Source organism: Rhinolophus sinicus, chromosome 9 (assembly GCF_057876585.1).
Source record: "Rhinolophus sinicus isolate RSI-liver-muscle chromosome 9, RSI-T2T, whole genome shotgun sequence".
Classification (NCBI taxonomy): Eukaryota; Metazoa; Chordata; class Mammalia; order Chiroptera; family Rhinolophidae; genus Rhinolophus; species Rhinolophus sinicus.
In genome coordinates, this window is record NC_142509.1 from 25,167,700 (window position 1) to 25,187,930 (window position 20,231).

The 20,231-nt window shown below is 49.6% G+C and overlaps 1 protein-coding gene across 1 annotated transcript in view; it reads right to left on the reverse strand.

The window, feature by feature from the left end:
• Window positions 1-20,231, reverse strand: part of MYO18B (myosin XVIIIB) — a 242,549-nt gene that overhangs the window by 158,462 nt on the left and 63,856 nt on the right. The window contains exons 14-20 of the mRNA XM_088800962.1: window positions 17,468-17,558; window positions 15,039-15,231; window positions 11,455-11,535; window positions 9,255-9,402; window positions 5,194-5,353; window positions 2,228-2,411; window positions 1,175-1,397 (exon numbers count right to left, since the gene is read on the reverse strand). Coding sequence (XP_088657088.1) covers window positions 1,175-1,397; window positions 2,228-2,411; window positions 5,194-5,353; window positions 9,255-9,402; window positions 11,455-11,535; window positions 15,039-15,231; window positions 17,468-17,558 — 1,080 coding nt within the window. The remainder of the gene's footprint in view (window positions 1-1,174; window positions 1,398-2,227; window positions 2,412-5,193; window positions 5,354-9,254; window positions 9,403-11,454; window positions 11,536-15,038; window positions 15,232-17,467; window positions 17,559-20,231) is intronic.

Genomic DNA, 20,231 nt, shown 5'->3' on the forward strand with positions numbered 1-20,231 from the left:
GGGAGGAGATGGAGGCAGCAAACACACGCTGGGGCGTCAGTGACCACAGCGATGTTAAACAAACGGGTGTCCACCTCGGCTTCCCACCAGCCCCCGCCATCCCGTCTTCTGCAGACAGAATGCCTGCACCTGAGGCATCGCCGACTGTCAGAAAGGGAAATCCATGTGGTGGCCTCCCAGGTCTGAGAGGCAAAAAAGAATCAGAAGGATTCAGATCAAACCCCACCCAGTAGATGAGCTAATGGTGGGAACTTCGGGTGCGTGCTTGCTTTCTAAACTGTAGGCCTAAAGATGTCATTCGTCTGATTAAAATCCTTTTGTCCGCCTACCACCCCATCATCTCCTCACCTGGACCTGGAAAAACCAAATTTCCAAAAACCAGTTCACAGCCTTCCCCCGTGGGTCTAGCCGCCTCATCTCCCACAAGCCCCCCCCACTCATTTTGAACCTCATTCCCTGAAAACCCAGCCTCTTCCAGGCCGCCCTGCTTTTGCATATGCCGAGCTCTCTGCCCAACAGTCCCTCTCCCTCCCAACCCCCAGAGGGGAACTGCCTGTTTTAAGACCTAACTAAGAGGTTACCTGCCCTAGGAGGTTTTCCTGATCTCCCCAATGAGAGCACAGCGCTCCCTCCTCTCGGCATCCGGATACCGCCTGCACCCCCATGGGATGCATGCCCTTGTCACATCACACTGTCATCTCCTGTGTCCACACTGATCTCCCAAACCAGGCTGAGCATCTTGCAGACCAAAATATTACTCATTGGGGGAATTCCACTCTCTCTCCCAAAGTAGAAGCTCCTTAGATATGTGTTGTTATAAAGGCCGATGAGTAGGACACAGCCTTGGCTTTCAAGGAGCACACACCGAAGTCAGGAAATAAGATGGGCTTTGGACCCAAAGAGACCTGGGTCCATATCCAGGCTCTGCCCCGTCCCAGCTGTGTGATCGTGAGCAAGTCCTTCCACCTCTCTGAGCCTCTGTTTCCTCCTCTGTAAAATGGGGGTTATCACAGCGTCCACCTCACAGGGCTGCTGAGAAGAGGCAACAGGATGCTGCATGAAAAGCTCCTGGCACATGGTTGGTGCTCTTGTACCTTAGGTGCGACTGACTGGTCAGCGGGCATGGCCCCGGCGCTCGTCAGACACTAGGTGCTCGCTGACCGGCTGCTCTTACCTGCCCTGTGCAGACGTAGTGCCTCCAGGATGTAGGAGCCTGCAAGCTGCACTCTCAGCGCCGGGATGTCCACGGGCGGGGGCCCAACTGCCCCAGACGTGTCCCCAGCAGGCTGCGGTGGGGTCGGAGCCCGCTGCACACCTCTGCTTTCCACCGCTGGGCTTGGCACCAGGCAGTGGATAAAGTGTAACTGAGACCGTCTCATCACACTGGTCAATGCATCCTGGGTCAGAGAGGAGAGGGCGTTATGGCCAGCTCTCAGGGTGAGACAGACAGGGGTCTGGACGTGGATTCTCTAAACATATTTTCATCCCGACCTGGGCATCTTTGGGGGCCCCTATGTCCTACACCAAGGACCTGTCTGCAGCCTAATTTGTACTCAGGAGAAATAAAGGGTCTTTATACAGCCCTCGTTATAACAGATAGGGAAACTGAGGCATGGAGCAGGCAAGCGAGTGGCCCAAGTTCCCACAGACCACTAGCAGAAGAGGTAAACGACAAGCCAGGCCCTAGTCTGTGGAATTTTTCAGTATAATATGCTAGGAGCATTTTTCAACACGTATCCTTCCCATGTCCTCCTACCCCTTGGGCCCATCCTGATCACTGACCAAAGTTTCTCATCTGTTATTGGATGAGTGTGTCTAGGTAACATAGTTACTTCCAGTGCTGGAGCCTGTTGCCTTCCACCAAGGAGGTCTGGAGGTGACAATGAAGGCGTTTGAGAGGTGAGGAAGGCAGGCAGGCCTGGTCTGGCTGCGACATCTGTCACCTTGCTCACAAAGACAACTGTGGTTCCTGCAAACTTCCTGAAGCCCCTCAAGTCAATACCAAGTAGCCAAAGCTTTGGCCTCTGGCTTGGACCAGTCACTTTCCAGCATGGCCAAGTTTCTGTGCTATTCTGAGCCTCGGTTTCCTCTTCTGTGGAGTGTGGGGTGATGCCTGCCCCTCTAGGCTCCCTGGGGAGGTTAGACACGATGCAGGCAGATGATGGAGGAGGGGAGGGGTACGTGGCAGTGAAAGCCACGACTCCATGGGGACAGGAGAGCCACTCACCCCCTGTAGCTTGATCTGGCAGCACGGGGCTTTCCTCTTCACCGATGCAAAGCTGCTGGCAAAGGCCCTTCTCACGGCGCGGCTTCTCTGCAGGGCCTGCTGGGAGGTACCCTCCAGGCCTGTTACAGCCCAGCACACAGGGGGCAGCTTGGCCCGGGCCTGAAACAGGCTCCTCAGCTCCTCCCTGGCAGGTAGGGGAAAGAGAGAAGGGTTTTAGGGGCTCATGGGAAATGCGTCCACCTTGCTTCCCACTGCACACCCCTGCACACGGTCAGTGACCTGTTTCCTGAACCCTCCCCTTGCATCACATATCTGAACGGCTACCCTTTGGCCCCCAGTCCTTTCTGCCAGACGAGCCTTGGCTTTATGACAAATGCCAGTTCCTTCCTCCATGCCTTGCTCCCCACCTGACATCTCTCCTTCTATTGGATGTTCTTGCCACCTACATCCCTGTGGGAATTCTACGAAGCCTGTCTTTTCTTAGAGGGAGAAATGATCTATGTTATCCCTAGAACAGGTCCAGCACATAGTAGGTGCTTATGACGTGTTTCATGCAAGAATCAATGACTCACAGGCTGAACAGGCAGTTTCGGGACCTGTCAATGAAATTCCCAGCAGGCGCCGAGTAGGAGAGCGCCTCCCCTCAGCGCTCCTGGAACGGACAGGTACTCATTAGTGAGCGAGGGCCAGCGTCCCTTACAGAGTCTGCTCTCAGAAACCTGAGCTGGCCTGTCTGCTGCGTTGGGTAAATGAGGATTAAGAGAGCTGGGCAGCCCCCGCTGTGCCCTAGGTTGGGTTTGGGATGTAGCGAAGGTCTCGTGCCTCCCGGGTCCCACCTGCCCCACCCCCTCCAATGGAAGCATACGGGCATCCTCCATCACTCCCTGCAGGTCCAGGCCACACCCCCAGCCCCAGCCCTCAAGACCCGTTACCCATCTCTCTATGCCTAACCCGACTGTCCAGACTATCAAGGAAGTGAGTCTCACATGACTCAAAGATGCTTAAAGTGGTTAAATGCATGGGCCAGCACAAAGAATAACAAAGGCTTGAATACACTCCCATTGAAATAAAAAATCTTGGGAGGGAGCTCCCCCAGAGGCAGGATCCCTGAGAGGAGAGGGCAGGGCTCTAGGGGATGTGAGCACCACCCCCTGGTACACGGAGAGAGCGGCACGTGTACCCCTATACCTGGGTCATCCCACCTGGGGGGTTGGGAGACCTGACCTCTGGTCTGCAATTTACTGTGTGACATTGAATGAGTCATGTGTCCTCGTTGGAGCTCAGCTGCTGCTATATAAAGCAAGAGGGTTTGACCAAAACCTGAGAGTGCCTAAGAGCCGTTTCTTGGGAAGTTTGTCAGCAAAGCAAGTCCCCAGGGCCCTCCCCTAGAGAGACTGGGTGGGGCCAGGAATCAGAATGCGAAGCGAGCTGTCCTGGTGAATCTGGCGCTCACAGCTACAGAACAACACGCTAACAAAAAGCACTGTTTGCTCTCAAAATCCACCAGCGCATGGCTCGCAAGCATGCAAGACATCCTGGGGGGATGTACTCCCAAACCTGCCACGCTCTTTCACCCCTGTCAGCCCCGACTTCGCACGTGCTATTCCTTCTTCCCTCACTCACCAGGCCATCTGATCAACAAAGGTTTGCCTCACCCTTTCCTAACCCTACAGCCCTCACCCAGCTTGAGCCACAGGACCCTCGAACAGAAAGGGAATTTACAAGACCACAAGACGTGTGCTAAGGGCCTGCTATGAAGCCGACTCCTCACTTCATAAGCCATCTGCCATCAGACAGGTCAGCATAGCATCGTCACTCCCGCTTCTCAGGTGAGCAAACTGAGGCCTGGGTCATTCAGCTTGAAAAAAGGCAGAAGCAGAATTCGAACATTTGCCTGACTCCAAAGCTCTGCCATATCCACCAGATCTTGTAGCCTCGCTCAATAGCCTTATTTTATGGTGAAAAAGGGGGAAAAAAAAGAAACGGGAGGGAATAGGCCAACAGTCACCCAGGTAGCAAGTGGCAGGGCTTGGACTTCACCTAGGTCCCCTGGCTTTCCTTACGCCGGCCCCTGTGTGCTTGTTAACCTTCCTTTTGCCCCATCCCCTGACTTGATCTCTTTTCTGGAGCTGTATAGTCGTGTACCCTGCTGCATACAGGTCTCCAATCAACTCTGACCACATGGCCTGAGAATTCCAAGGATCACTTAGCCAAATTACATAGCGGCTCTGCCACTATTCTGCTGTGTGATCAAAGGCAAGCCACTTTACCACCTGGGGCCTCAGTTGTATCATCTGTAAAATGGGGCTAAAGATATAGTGTTGCTGTAAGGATTAACTAAATACTAATAAAGCATTTATCCAGATGCCAGGCACACAGTGAGTGGTCAGTAAATGTTCCTTCCCCATTCTCACACCCCTAGTACCTCCCTGGTGGCCTCAGCTTCTCTTCTAACCTCCAAGCTCTGCCCCTGCAGGATTGCAGCATTGAACTTGGGAAGATGTGCACATACGCGCGTGCGCATTTCCCAGCACCTCTCTGAACCAAAGGCATTGATTGCTGCCATCTCTACTAACACTTCTGAAAAGAGCAGTCAGGGGATGCTGTGAGCTTTTTTAAATACTACAAAAACATTATCACTTTGGTTTTACAACCCCCTAGTCCTAGGATGTCCATAAAAGTTCCAGTCACATCATCTCTCAGATACTTAATGAAAGGCAAAAAGCCAACACCAGAAGTCACAGCTTTTAAGCGTGTGTTCCACCTCTGCAGAAGACCAGCTTATCTCAGATGAACTCACGCTGGCCCCAGGGAGACATTGTACCGCTCCAATTTGAATTACAGTTCTTAGGGACCGGTTCCCAAACCAGCCCTCACGTGCCAGGTTGTTTTAACTGCGTGGCCCCGGTGGAGAAGGAATTGCAGTGCCTCAAATGGCCCTTCCCGTCCGCCCTGGCTGGACTCACCTTTTTGATTGCTGCAGGACCTGGGGGGCATTCAACGCCGAGAGGTTGGGCTTGGCCCTGTGGAGCCAGCCTGTGAGGTCATAGCGCACAGGGTCGTGTCCCCGCTGGTGGAAAATCTCACACTGGAGGGGTTGCTCACACGGCCGAAGAGCAGAGGTCCCTGAAAGTAGGCACAGCCCGTGAGCATTGGGGCCCAGCAGGGGCATCGCCAAAAACACACTTTTTCCATTTCAACATGCTTCCAGATAGCTAAAGCTGACAGTTCTGGGGACCCACATTTCTCCTGCTTTGTGCGTTTGTGTGCACTATTGCCAACGTGGATTCGATCCTTCCTCGCTTTCTTAAATCCAGGATACCTGTTTTTCCCCAAACATCGTTAATGTATAGTCTTCATGATTTTTTTTACCAGACCCCTATATCCCCTGGGCTGTTAGTAATGTTTTTCTTCACACAACTCACATTTTTACAGATAAATCCATTTATAAAGAAGCATGATATTGCAGGTTTGGGGTGCGAGTTATATTTCTTTTCTTATATTCGTGGAAACAAACAATTATTAAATATTTTGAAAATATTTATTCATGTGCCACCTAAAACCTCCTTGAATACCATCAACCAAATAAATGCACAGCCTACTTTTGGGATGTGAGGGCAGACACTTGTTGAAAGGTACTGAGTGGGTGTAACCAATCAATGAGCTTGGAGTTGGAGACCTGAGTTCAAATCCGACTCTACTACTTACTCCTAAATGACAGGGGCCAAGATGCTTAAATCTCTGAGCTTCAGTCTTCTCTTGTGCAAAATATGAATGAAAGAATACATCCCTCCCAGGGTGGCATAGGCTCAGAGATGATGTGTGTAAAGTATTTCAGTGGAGTGCCTGACACATAGTAGTCGCTCAGTGAATAGTGGGTGTCACTGCCATTTCCAACATTTAAATTTTTGCTGGTGTTCTGGAGTTACAAAGGGTTTATCTCCTCACGCCCACTGTTCAGCATCATGCCTGGCATAAGAACGGAGTCTGGAAGTGCTTGTGGAATGAATGAATGAATGAATGAATGAATGAATGAATTGCTGGTCACTGATCGTGTCACTCTAATTGCAGTGACGCTTTCAAATTGAGTCATGGCCCCAAACCAATTATTATCAGGCGTGGTAGCCTTGTTTTGGTGTTTGTATCTATTCTGAATGATGTTTCTACATTTCCCATTCTGCTATTGTCAACATACCAATATGCATGTACTAGGGTCTTGAGTCCCTCCCCCCAAACCCTAACTTGCTACCTGTATACTGCAGTGACCTAGGGAACGAGAGACCTGCACTTCTTGGAATTCTGTGCAAAATACACATTGTCTGAGAGTCTGCAGGCAGCTGCTAAGTAAGGGGCATGGATTCTGCCACCTGTTTAGCTGGTTGGAGGTCCTTTACACTCACTTCCTGGTCGCCTCTGCATGCTGGATAACTGAAGTTAGCAGCAAGGAACACTTCTAGTTAAGTGAAGTATTGTTGCCTCAAGAGCCTCCTGTGAACCTTTCAGAGCAGTGCAGTCCCTTCCAAAGGGCAAGAAAAGCAAGGTGACAAAGTGCACGCCCAGCTCTGGCACATACATCCACACTGCCTGGAAAGGCTGTCGGTGTCAGCACGGTCCCCTCTCTGCACTGGGCTAGGCGACAAAGTGCATGCCCAGCCATTTGAGGGCAGGAACCGTGTTCATTCCTTGATCTGTCCAGCAGCCAGCACAGAGCTGGGCTCGGAATGAGGACCCAGCAGCATCTGGGAAGTGGGAGCGGATCAGGCGAGAGCGAAGAAAGGGCGTTCATGTTTTCTAAGCCCCAGCCAGCCTCTGATGGACACACTACCATGTGTGTAGATGTCATTCAGCCCCCACTCTGGTCTGCAATGTAAGCGTCACTGGGCTGGTTTCTAGAAGGTGATGCTGAGGTTTAGGGGGTTGAGACCACTTGGCTCAAGTTTCATAGCAGTCAGCACAGAGTCGCGATGAGGACATAGGTCTGCTGACCGCAAAGCCTGTCTCTGTCCAGGGCAGTGGCCCTGTCCATGGAGGTACCATGTTTCCCAGGAACCGTCTGGAAAACAGCTCCCAGGACACAGACCTGCTCGCTGCCCTCACCCTGCCCTTTCTCCTGGAGTTGGTTTTCCACCACAGTTTTATTCATCCAAGCTTCGCACAGACAGGAGCCCCTGAAACACCTATAAGATGTGGCATCAACACCATCACCCCTCCCCCCAGGAGCATGACCCTACAGACTGGGGTAGGGGTATCTCCGGGCGCCTCTGCCCTGGGCATTCACCCCTATGGCTACGATGCAAATGCCAGTACCTGACTGTCCACTGGGCCCAGGCTCCGTGAGGGCTGCCCCCAACCATGTCCTGGGCCCGCCGTCCAGCAAGTATTCCTTAGCTGAGAGGTAATGGATACTGAACGCTGGGTGAGCCAGAAAGCCTCACGTGTGCTACTTGATTGAACTCAGTAACTCAGAGCTAATCAGAGCCCTAGACGCAAAAGATCTTTTCTTCAGTTTTCTTTTTAACCAAAATGTCTGAGTTAATGTGTCTGTCTCAGTGGGTCCCCTGAGAACTGCGAGCCTTACAGCATCCTGGGGGCGTGTCTGGGACTGGCACCATTGGGCCTCACAGGAAAAGGAGAGGGAGCCACAAATCTCGCCGAATCCCCTCCTGTGCCCTCCAGTCCCTATAAGACACCATCTGCTTCTGACCCTACTTTCTGTCTTCTTTTGCCCAAAGGTCAAGATCTAGAAAACACTGCATTTGAGAAATCCATTTCATCTGATTCTGGATCATTGGGTTTTCACGTATTCATCGAGTCTGTCTCCAGACTCCTTGCGCTCCCCACTGTGTCAGCTCTGCTCTAGGTGCTAAGGATACAGAGATGACCAGACTGGCCCCTGCCCTCGCAGGGCTGACATTCCGTGAGGACAAATGCCTCCGACCCCATGGCGAAGGCTGCCGTGGAGCAGAGGAAAGTAGGGGAAGGAAGACAGGGGTGCGAGTGAGGAGGGGTTATACTCTCTTCTTACAAGGACACCAGTCTTCTTAAATGAGGACCCACCTCCATAACCTCAGTTAACCTTAGTGACCTCTTCAAAGACCTTATCTCCACCAGTCACTAATACATATATACAAGGTCTGCCAGTTAAGTTCGCAAACTTGTTGCAACGCTGTTGCTAACCTTTTCTGATATCAGAGGGATTATTCATTATGAATTTGTACCAACTGGACAGTTAACCAAGTTTACTATTTAGAAGTGCTGAAAAGGCTGCGTGAAAAAGTTAGATGACCTGAACGTTTCACCAACAATTCATGGCTCTTGCATCACGACAATGCACCAGCTCACACAGCACTGTCTCTGAGGGGGTTTTTAGCCAGTAAACAAATAACTGTACTGGAACACCCTCCCTCCTCACCTGATCTGGCCCCCAATGACTTTTCTTTACCCGAAGATAAAGGAAATATTGAAAGGAAGACATTTTGATGACATTCAGGACATCAAGGGTAATACGATGACAGCTCTGATGGCCATTCCAGAAAAAGAGTTCCAAAACTGCTTTGAAGTGTGCTGGCGTCGGTGCATAGCTTCCCAAGGGGAGTACTTCAAAGGTGACCGTAGTGATATTCAACAAGGAGATATGTAGCACAAATTCCCTCCTACCTCCCTGGCCACTCGTCTTCCCTCACCTTGTCCCCGGCCCCTGGAATGTCCCAGGGCTAAATCCTTGGCCATCCTCTCTGCCAACCCTCATTCCCTTAGTGACCTCCACCAGAATTAGGGGCCACCCCAGGCTGGTTCACCACTCTGTAACACGGTACCCAGCACAAAGTAGCTGCTCAATACGTTTGTTGGCTACATGAATGAACGAACACATGAATGAATGAAAGCACACACTGGCGCACACACACAGACAGTTCTGCCCTCAGAGGCCGCCCTGTGCAGGCCTTGTCAGGGCTTTTCCTGCCGCGGACAAGGACAGACTCCAGCTCCCGGGCTGAACTCAGTGCCCTTCTCCTCCCTACTCCCTTACCTGCGGCCCCAGCTCCTTTCTTCTCGAAGGCTGCACAGAGACGCTCGAGCACCACACTGTCACTGGAGCCCTCCACCCGAACCTCCTCATCCAGGACCCAGAAAAGGCCCTTGGCATCCTCAGCACCTCCTCCAGCTGGTAAGCGGACCTGGTGGGAGAGCCAGGATACACTGAGAGGCCCCGATCCCTCACAGAGGCCAGGCCCGGGCTTTGCTTCCTACCTGTGGGAGTCAGGGGACCTCAGTCCCAGGCATGAGGCAGGGACTCAGAGGAACTGTCAAATCCACGCTCCCACTCACCCCAGACTCTCAGTGTTAAAACCACAACACTCTAATAGCCTCTCAGTCCCAGGGGTCCAAATCCTGCCTCTCTCCTCACTTCCTATGTGACCTTGGGCAGCTCACTGCACCTCTGAGTCTCGTTTCCTCTTACTGTGAAATGGAGACTGAAAAGACCTCCTTCAGAGGGCTGTGTGAGGATTTCACAGGGGACAGCACTGTGTAAATGACATATTTCTAGATACACACAGGCAGCTGGCTGTATTTGTGCACAGCCAAACATGAAAGGATTCATTGTATCTGCGTCACTCTCTCTTTGAAGTCTTGGAGCTTTTTTAAACTAAAATCTCAAGCAGGATAAAAAGTGTCAAATAATGTTTCAGAGGAGAAGGTGAATTTGGTTCCATGGCACAGACAGAGAATTTTAAATCTAGCTCCAGCTTCAGAGACCATCTAAGTAATGCTGTAATTTTGCACGTGGGGAACTGAGAGGCCTGGGGGGGTTGAAGGGCTCACCCTGGGGCCCATCATGAGTTGGCATAACCAGTAATGACGCCGAGGGGTCACGGAGGACATGTGATGTGTGCAGGGACCAACGTCCCTTGTTGACAGGAACTGAGGTGAGGACTTCAGTGGCAAAGCTAGCGAAGCCCCTGGCAAACCAGGATAGCTGGACACCCTATCTCGGAAATCTCGGTCCACACTCCTCAGAGGCCCAGACAGGAAAAGGGTCATGTCCAGGGTCACATGGAGAGACACAGGGGCAGAACTGGAAGTGCATCCCAGGAATCCCGAGTCTTCACCTGGGACTTCTTTACTGGGGTTGAAATCGACAAGCAGCCCCTGCTCAGAAGGCAGCTGTTCCCAGCCACCGCCCAGGCATCTGGGGACACCATGGCTCTCCCCTCCTCACACTGCCTGGGTCGTCCCTTCAGGGCTGCCGTTTCCAGGTAAGGAAACCTGACAGGGAGGGGGAACCATCAAAAGGTGCCCAGAAGATGCATAGCAGGTGATGGCCGGCAGGGCTCGCAGACAAGGGAGCTTTGCAGGGAAAGTATAACTCATGGTGAGCCAGGAGGAGCCTCAGAAACCACCCCTGGCTGACAGGAGACAAGGAATGAGGAAAAGGGCAGCCTGTGCTGTTAAATGGCAGAAGAAACGAGGCCTGCAGGACACCTATGTGCCAAGCAGCCTGCCCGGTGCTTTACATGCCAGATCTCACTGACATTCATGACAACCCCAGGGGATATGATCGTTCCCTTTGGAGTAATGAGAAACATGAGTCTTGGGGAGGTCAAGTGGCATGCCAAAGGTCACCGAGATTGGACCTAAGCCTGGCAAATTGAGTGAAGAGGTCCATGGCACTTCTGGGAAAGGGTTGAGCAGAGGTGCAGGTCTAGGGTCAGCAAAACGGGTTCTCAGGGTGGGGAAAGTGAGGCAAAGACTCAGATACCCCCAAATTAAAGCCTGTCTACCACCAAGGGAGGTCAGGGGCCTGGATCTAAGATTTCCCCTATTCTCCATCCCCCATTGGACCTTCTGCTCCCTGTCTCTGCCGGGCACAGCGCTTTCCTCTGAACACCCGACCTTTCCAGGTAAGAGTGGCTGGAGGCCAGTGGGCACTAGTTCTGAACGCCCATCAGCTCCCAGGTGTGAGTGCATTCTAAGACACAGACTCAGACATAACACAGAAGGTAGTTCTCACCCCAGGAGCATTTAAATATTCGTTGCCCAGGTCACACCCCCAGACCAATCAATGCAAAATTTGGGACTACCTCCAAAGTGTCAGTGTTTTTAACAATCCCTGGGTGATTCAGAGGTACAGAGAGACAACTAGTAGCTTGAAGGCTCCAATCTGCTAGTGTTTCAGTAAAAAGGCCTCATGGTATCTGAGGGTCTTGGTTTGCTGGGCCCTGTGTTACCTGGGAGGGAGCCTGATCCATAAGGGCCACCGTGGTCCCCGGGGATGGCTCCGGGAGCTCAAACTGCACAGGGATTCCTTCCTGGAAAGTCAGAGAAATTCAACGTTAGTTCCTTCTATGAGCTGAATAGGGTGGAAAACTTCCGGCAGAGGAAAGAGAAGTGAGGACTTTTCATACCCCTTAGCCTTTTTCAAACTGTTCCTTTTAATTACGGTAAAATATACATAACATAAAATTTACCATTTGAACCATTTTTAAGTGTATATAGTTTAGTGGCATTAAGTACATTCACACTGTTGTGCAACCATCACCAACAACCATCTCCAGATGTTTTTTCCGTCTTGCAAAACTAAAACTCTGCACGCATTAAACAACAGTTCCGCGTCTCCCTCCTCCCCCAGCCCCTGGCAACCACCATATACTTTCTGTCTCTATGAATTGGATCTTCTAAGTATCTCATATGAATGGAATTACACAGCATTTGTCCTTTTGTGACTGGCTTATTGCACTTAGCATAATGTCCTCAAGGTTCATCCATGTTGTAGCGTGTGTCAGAATTGCCTTCCTTTTATGGCTGCATAATATTCCACTATATGGATAGACCACATTTTGTTTCCATTCATCTGTGATGGACACTTGGGTTGCTCCACCTTTTGGCTATTGTGAGTAATGTTGCTATGACCAGGGGTGTACAAACATCTTTATTTATTTATTTATTTATTTTTTATTTTATTAAATTTATTGGGGTGACAATTGTTAGTAAAATTACATAGATTTCAGGTGTACAATTCTGTATTACATCATCTATAAATCCCATTGTATGTTCATCACCCAGAGTCAGTTCTCCTTCCATCACCATATATTCGATACCCCTTACCCTCATCTCCCACCCCCCACCCCCCGCCCCCCTTACCCTCTGGCAACCACTTTTCAAGACCTTGCTTTCAGTTCTTTTGGGTAGATACCCACAAGTGGAATTGCTGTATCATATAGTAATTCTATTTTTAATTTTTGAGAAAATGCCATACTGTTTTCCATAGCAGCTGTGCCATTTTTTATTCCCATCAGCTATGCACAAGCTTTCCAATTTCTCTGCATCCTCCCCTACACTTGTTATTTTCTGGTTTTTTTTTTTTATATAGTAACTATTCTAATGGGGTAAAGTAGTAACTCAAATTGTTTCGATTTGCATTTCCCTGAATTAGGGATGTTGAGCATCTTTTCATGTGCTTAATGGCCAGTTGTGTATCTTTTTCAAAGAAATGTCAGTTCAAGTCCTTGGACCATTTTTTAATCAAGTTGTTTGTTTGTCTATCTTTACCCCTTAGCCTTTGTGTGAGAAGAAAGGTTGTAGACCAACATTCCAATAACACCTGTTTTTGTTCTACCTGCAGGGCTGTCAGAAATCCCGGTGAGAGCTTGATTAGGAACTGATAATTCATTCCTAACTTTTCCAATATTTAATGAGTACCTAGTAAGTGCTGGGCTGAGTGCTGGGTGCTGGAGGGAACACGCATACACGATATTATTTGCCATGTAAAAGTAACCAGCTCCAGACAGCACTATGCACAAAGATGTTCACCACAGTGTTGTTTATAATAGTTTCATCACAGAAACCACCTCAATGTCCGAAGGAGAGTTGGGATAGAAAAAGACATCACCACTAAAATGCATGGCTACTGAGAGTTGTAAATGGAGCGAGGAAATGTGAATAACATAATGCTGGGTGGAAAACAGCAGAGGGCAAAATTGGGTACACAGAAGGATCTGAAATCTGTAGAGAAGACAAGATACGGAGAGATGACTGGTACAAAATACAGAAAGTGGTAACAGAGGTTGCCTCTGGGTGGTGGGGCTGAGGAGATTGTGTTTTCTGCTGCTGACACTTCTATTCACTTCCCAGATTTTTAATAAAGAACATGTATGACTTTGATCATCAGAAATAAGTGGAATAGTCCGGGGAAAATATGATCGCTGTGACCACCTATTGAATGCCTAATAGATCAGGCACTTTCTCTCTGACTTCATTCAATGCTCAAAATAGCCCCTTTAGGCAGCGTGGTAAAAACGACTATAAAAATAACCCCCATTCTCTCCCCATCCCTGTATCCATGCTCTCTGTACAGAGATATTGCAGTTTCTCCCATCGAGAAGTGGAACCTGTTTCACCTTGAGTCAGGGCTCAGCATTGGACTTGCTGTGACCAAGAGAATACAGCAGAAGTGACACTGCCAGTTCCAAGTCTAGGCCCTGCACACGTCTGCTCGCTCTCTTGGAACCCTGCCAGGGCCATGAGACCTGTCTGGGCTAACTAGATGGAGGGCTGGACATTCCTGGAGCACAGAGGAGTCATCCTAGCCAGGGTCTGCCTGGATCAGCTCATGGCCAGCTGACTCCCAGACACAATAGAGAGACCATGGCCAGCAGAGACCATCAGAGCCATCTACCTGACTTGCATCTGACCACAGAGCTCTCCCTGGCAAGACCAAAAGAGCCTCCCAGGTAACCCAGAGACTGATAAGTAATAACGAAAGGTTATTTTTAAAGCTGCTGTGGTTGGGGTAGTTTATTAGGTAGCATTATTGTGGTGAATGGTAACTACTGCAGGAGTGTTGGTATTTCTATTTTACATGTGAAGCAATCAAGGATCAGAGAAGGTGAGAGACTTTCCTAAGACCACACAGCCAATCAGTGACAGAGTTAGACTCAAACCCCAGGTCTTATCAATGTCATTTCTTTGAGGTTTATCCCTGTTAATGCTTTCATGTTTATTGCTGTGTGGGCTCCAACCAAAGAAATGACAATAATTTCAATACCCATTACATACTGAAAAATGATATGGTCATTTCTAATATTTTGCCATTAGCACTTGCTGGAGTCAAAGTGGTCCCCTTTGGGGAGGAAGGAGGGAGCAGATATCTGGGGTGCTGGCAATGTTGTACTTTTCAACTGCATGGTAGATGCATGAGTTTGTTTGTGTGGAAAAATCCATTGCGCTGCATGCATACTTCTGATGTATGCTCTGTTCTTATATACGTGTTGTATTTCAACGTAAACTTTTTTTTTCTTTCAAATGAGAAAAGAAGGGCTGGCAGGAACATGACTGTCCGTGTTTCCTGGTTTCTACACATAGTTTCTTCAGGGTGCCTCCTAGATGGGGAATTGCGACTCTCATGTTGCTAAATATTGCCACGTCACGATCCAAAGTGCAAACCCACCACTTGCACCCAACAACACAGCATGAAGGGCTTCCCAGGTTGAAGAAGACTTCGCTTAGGTGAAGTGGGCAAGGAGGAACAGGTCACCCCAGAGAAGGGACAGCCAGGAGAGCAAGGCCTGGGGAGCCCCAAGTTTCCTGGTGTTTCTAGACTGTAGGTGCAGGAGCCATGGATGGATAAAGGCTGGGAAGCAGAGGGAAATGGAGGAGCAGAGGCCTGGGGAGCCAGGCCTGGAGTTAGGGTTTTGTTCAGGGGTGGGCCAAACGGGATGAAAGCAAAGGTTATTAGAGGACTAGACCCCAACTCTGTCTGACCTCATACCCTCTGCTGATCCCTGGGGAGGACCTCGCTCCCGCCCAGCCGTACCTCTCGGTATCTCTCCAGTGTGGAGACGAAGGTCCGCTGGTAGAAAAGCAGCTGCAAGCGCTCGTGAATATAATTGTGGCACAGCTCCTCGAAGGTGGCGGCCCGCTCCTTGCCCTGGTGCCGTGGGTTCTGAAAGCCTGGAGAGTCCACCACCATGATGGAGGCCAGGGAAAGGTGATGGGAGGAAAAGGATCTGGGAAGAGAGGAATGAGGCCCTGAGACGACATGGAATCTTACAGCCCCGCTGGTCCAAGCCTGCCCCTCCCCCATCACAGAGCTGGAGACATCGAAGCAGCATGCTGGGTGGGGTGGGTGGTCTACTTTCAAAACTAGGCTCCCCACGTACAGGCTGTGTGACCTGGGGTAAGTTTATTAATCTCTCTGAGCACGGATTTCCCCAACTGTCAAATGATGGTAGGGATGAGTGCGGTGAACCCAGGGGCTGCTGTAAGAATTGAAGGAGTTCGAGAATGGCAAGTGCCTCCCATGGATACAGCAGGCCTTGAGAGAATGTTCTCTCCCCACCAGGCCCAGGGTGGAGAAATGACGTGCTGAAAGTCGCATGGCAAATTGGCTATAAAGTTAGGACTAGAGCCTCGTTTTCTTCCTTAGCGACACATCGCAATAGAAAAATAATTTTGGTTAGTGCCTCAGTTCACAAAGTTCTTTCAAGCCATACCTCTTCGAACCCTCTTGATGAATCTATCGGGGTGGACAGAGGAGGGATTATTCACCTCAAAATGTAGGAGTTAAGGGACTTGGGAGACAGTCACCTGTGGGCTTCAACCCTCGCTCGGCAACGGAGGGGCTGTGTGTCTTGGGAGAACCGCCCAATCTCTGAGCCAGCCATGAAAGGGTTCATGGTGGAGCGGAACTCAGAGGGCTGCTGGAGAGTTGAATGTGAACACGAGTTGGCCACATGGAAAGTGCTCAGTAAACTATTCGCTGTTACTCTCATTAGCGTGATCAGCGTACTCTTTGAAGGGCCCTGAGTCTGCACCTTAGCTCCTACCCGTTACTTGCCAAGGTTTTCCACCTGTACAATGGGGCCAATGAGATCAGCCACTACACAGTCACGTGTGAAATCAAGTCAGTGAACGCTGGGAAAGTCAGATGCCTACTAGGTGCTCATGAATGGTGGTGGTGGGTATCGTTGTGACCAATGCACGCTTTATACACATGTGGCTCCAAGAACGAAACCAAGAAGCCACGGCCTTCCACGGGCTGAGGCCGCTTCCTCTGCCAGCAGTTCATTTGCCAGCCCCAGCACTCCTTCCTTAACTGCACACGGTCCCCCTTGGTTTCTAGATTATGTGTCTGTGGTCTCCAATGGTAATTACTCCAGCAGCAAGAGAGGAGTGGATTCTGTGTCCTGGTGACATTGGAGGACCCCAGCTGCTCTGTTGCTATGCGCCAGCTTCATCCCCTTCACAGGATGTCGGAAGCCTAATTACGCCTCTCGCTTTCCCAGAGGAGGGAGGCACTTGCCTGCATTCTGGATACACACCACTAGAATTGCCTAAAGATTTCCAAGGCCGGGCTCAGAGCTCACTCATTATGATAGAAAACAGAGGCTCCAGTGCCTACAGCCATGTAGATACATTTCAGAGACGCATCCTGACCCACTCTGAAATTCTCCCTGGGTTGCTTCCTATTGCCAGCAGGAAATTTTAGAAAAATAAATGGAGGACAGCAAGGTGATGGGTTATTCAGGGAAACCTGAAGGTACAAGGGGGAAGTACAGCATTGTGTTTGCATCCCGTTCCACCTCTCTGCCTTAGTTACCTCATCTGTACAATGGGCTGATGTGAGTATTAAATGATGCGAGGTGAGTTAAACAATTAGTGCCGGCCCTGGACCTTAGTAGATGTCCCCAAATTGTTAGCTTTTATTGTTGGTATTTCATGATCATGATTAGGAAGAGTTATTTAATTACATGATCTCTTTTTATCCTTGCAATGATTCTGGAAGGTGGAGCTACTGTACAAATGCAGAAGGGGAGATCAGAGAGGTGAATTGATTTGCCAATGTCACAAAGCCAGTGGGTGGGCCAGGTGGAATTTCAATCCAGCACTATGCAGCTCAAAAAAAAACACCACTCTGCTAAACTGACCCATGCCTGGGCTCATTCATGCACCGGCAAAGAGGCTGACTTTTGGGGTGGCTGGATGGCTCAGTTGGTTAGAGCGCGGGCTCTCAATAACAAGGTTGCAGGTTCAATTCCTGCATGGGATGGTGGGCTGCGCCCCCTGCAACTAAAGATTGAAAACAGCAATCTTCAATCTGAGCTGTGCCCTCCACAACTAGATTGAAGGACAACGACTTGGAGCTGATGGGCCCTGGAAAAACACACTGTTCCCCAATATTCCCCAATAAAAAATTAAAAGAAAAAAGAGGCCGACTTTGTTCCCGAGAATGGCTGCACTTACCTGTTGATGAGTGAGACCACGGCGGCAAAGACCTCTTGGTACAGGCCTGAGGCCATCCCCTCCACACACTCAACGCCCGTCATTTTGAGCCCTAGAAGGGGAAAGAGGAAAGGGTTGGCATCGTGTAGTCAGGACTGTGCCTGAGACACCACCCCAGAGGTATCACAGTGGCCTTAGACAAGCCCCCCCACACACACACATTCCCCCCCTACTGAAATTGCACACTCGTATTCTTAGGACCAAGTCCAAGTGTCTTATCAGGACTTCCGGCGTAACCTGGCCCTTCCTTCTCTCTCGTGCTCTCCTGCTTATCCCTCAGAGCTCAGCCCAGTGTCACCTCCTCACGGAAGCCTGCCTTGACCACCACCCCAATAGGCCAATTTCCAGCTCTACCTTGTTTTTTTTTAAATTAATTTTTTATTGAAGTACGATTGACATACAAAAAGCTATACCTATCTATTTCTTGTATACATCCTGATGAGTTTGGTAAGTATACACCACCATAAATAAAACCATCACCTCGCTCTAAAAATTTTCTCCCTCCCTCCGTGTGTGTGAGAGAGATAAGAACAGCTAACATGAGATCTACCTTATAAAAACGTTTCAGTATGCAACGCATCACTGTTAACTATAGGTACTACGCTGTACAGTAGACTTACTCATCTACCGATCATCTCATCCATCTACTTATTCCCCCACATGCCAGGATTTGTTCATCCTGCATAAGGGAAACTCTGTATCCTCTGATCAGTATCTCCTATTTTCCCCTTCCCTCCAGCCCCTGGTAGCCACCATTCTACTTTCTGCACTTATGACTTTGACAACTTTAGATTTCTGATATTAGTGGGATCGCATAGTACGTTATTCAAATGTGCCCTTTGCCACAATGTGGATGAACTTCAAGGACGTTATACTAAGTGAAATAAAGCAGACACAGAAGGAGGAACTCACCCTGCTCTTATGGCACTGACCACAGCGTATCTTGACTTGTGTGGTTATTTGATTAGCCTGTGTCTCCCCCGTCACACAGGGAGTGCCCTGAGAAGTGGGACGGTCTCTGGGTTTGTTGGCTCCCGAGTCCCCAGGGCTTGACACATAGTAGGGACTCCATAAATGCTTGTTGTTTCCTCTTTCTGGAGGGAAATTTGGCTATTTTATATCAGAAGCCATAAAATGTTCATATACTTGGACTTAATAATTTTACTCTCAGGCTTTTGGTCTAATGAAATATTCAGAGAAGCAAAGATTTCTGGGTACACATTTTCCCAATTGTTGATTAAATTGGCAAAAATCACTTTTTCGAAACAACTTCAATATCCAATGGTAGCTAATGGGTTAGATAATTTGTAATCCATCCATACAAAAGAATGCTTATAATCAGCTGCAGAAGAATTTTGAATGAGGTGGAAATGTGCCTACCTATAATGTTAGGAGGACATTGTAAAAAGGCTTGCAAAACTATTATTACAATTGTGGTCTCAATTTTGTTTAAACACACACACACACTTTCTGGTCCCATTACAGTAACCAGCTTTGATTAGGGCGCACTGAACAAAGAGGAGTGAGGAGTGGGGTGGGGTAAGGGTGTCACATCACAAATCCTGACCCTTAGATTTTGGTTCCACCCACAGAATTGGAAACAGTTTCCAAATGTGCAGGCACTCTGCTTGCTTGGAGAAATAGTCCTGGTTGTACATTCCAAGCAGCCAGCTGCAGCCCCAAAGCATTTCCTATCCTTTCTTTAATTCCACCCCCAACCTGGGCCGTTGCTAGGCAACCCACAGCCTCACAGCATCACTCCTAAACCTGCTGGTCCCCTTGCCTGCTTAACATCTACCCTGGAGACCTCAGCCTGAGAGGTTGGCTCAGCCTCACAAAGCAGTGTGTGCGTGTGTCTGTGTATGCGTGCACATGTGTGCACATGTCTGTGCATGTGGGGTGCATGTGTGTGTCCGAGACGAGGAGTAACCATAAGCAGACAACAGCTCACAGCTGGCCTAGAAGAAAAAATTAAAGGCCAGTGGAATCCAAGTTGCATTAGCCAACGTCCCTAGAAGGTGGAGCAGCTCGGAGGACCCAAGGGGCCTCTAAGAGATTGGGCACGAAAACCACAGTTCAAAACAATGCTCCCCACCAATCTCAGACTCCATGGTCTGCAGGAGAGCTGCTCTTAGGGAGTTCTCAGGGACCCCTGGCTTCCAAGAGTTTCCTCCGCCCTCACCTTCTACAGCCAAACCATCTGGTTCAGCAGACCCCACTTTGCAGGTAGAGTACAAAGCCCTCCTGCTCTTCCCCACATCATTTCAAAGTATTCCCATTCCTCCAGCTGCTCAGGGCAAAATCCTAGAAGCCATCCTGGTCCCTCACTTTGCACGCGGACCCATGCTGTTATCTCTGGTTGTAAACTAGACCTTGCATTTGTGTACCTCATTTATCTCTACCACCACTTCCCTTGTCCGAACACCATCATCTCACCAGGTGACTTTTATAAAGTTCCTAGGTGCTCTCCCATCTCCCACTCATTGCCGAATCTTCCTCTAGGGTATGCTTCGTGAAGAACAAGTCAAATCATGCCGTTCCCCTGCTCATGCCCCCTCCCTGGCTTCTCATCGGTCTGAGAATTAAAAAACCCTGGTTTACAGACTAGTGCCTGAGCTGACCCCTGACCGTGCTCTCCAACCTCATCTTCTACTGTCCTCTTTGCTGCTCCAGCATCTTGGCCTATTTATCTTTCTACAGTGTCCCCTCTCCATGGCACAGGGCC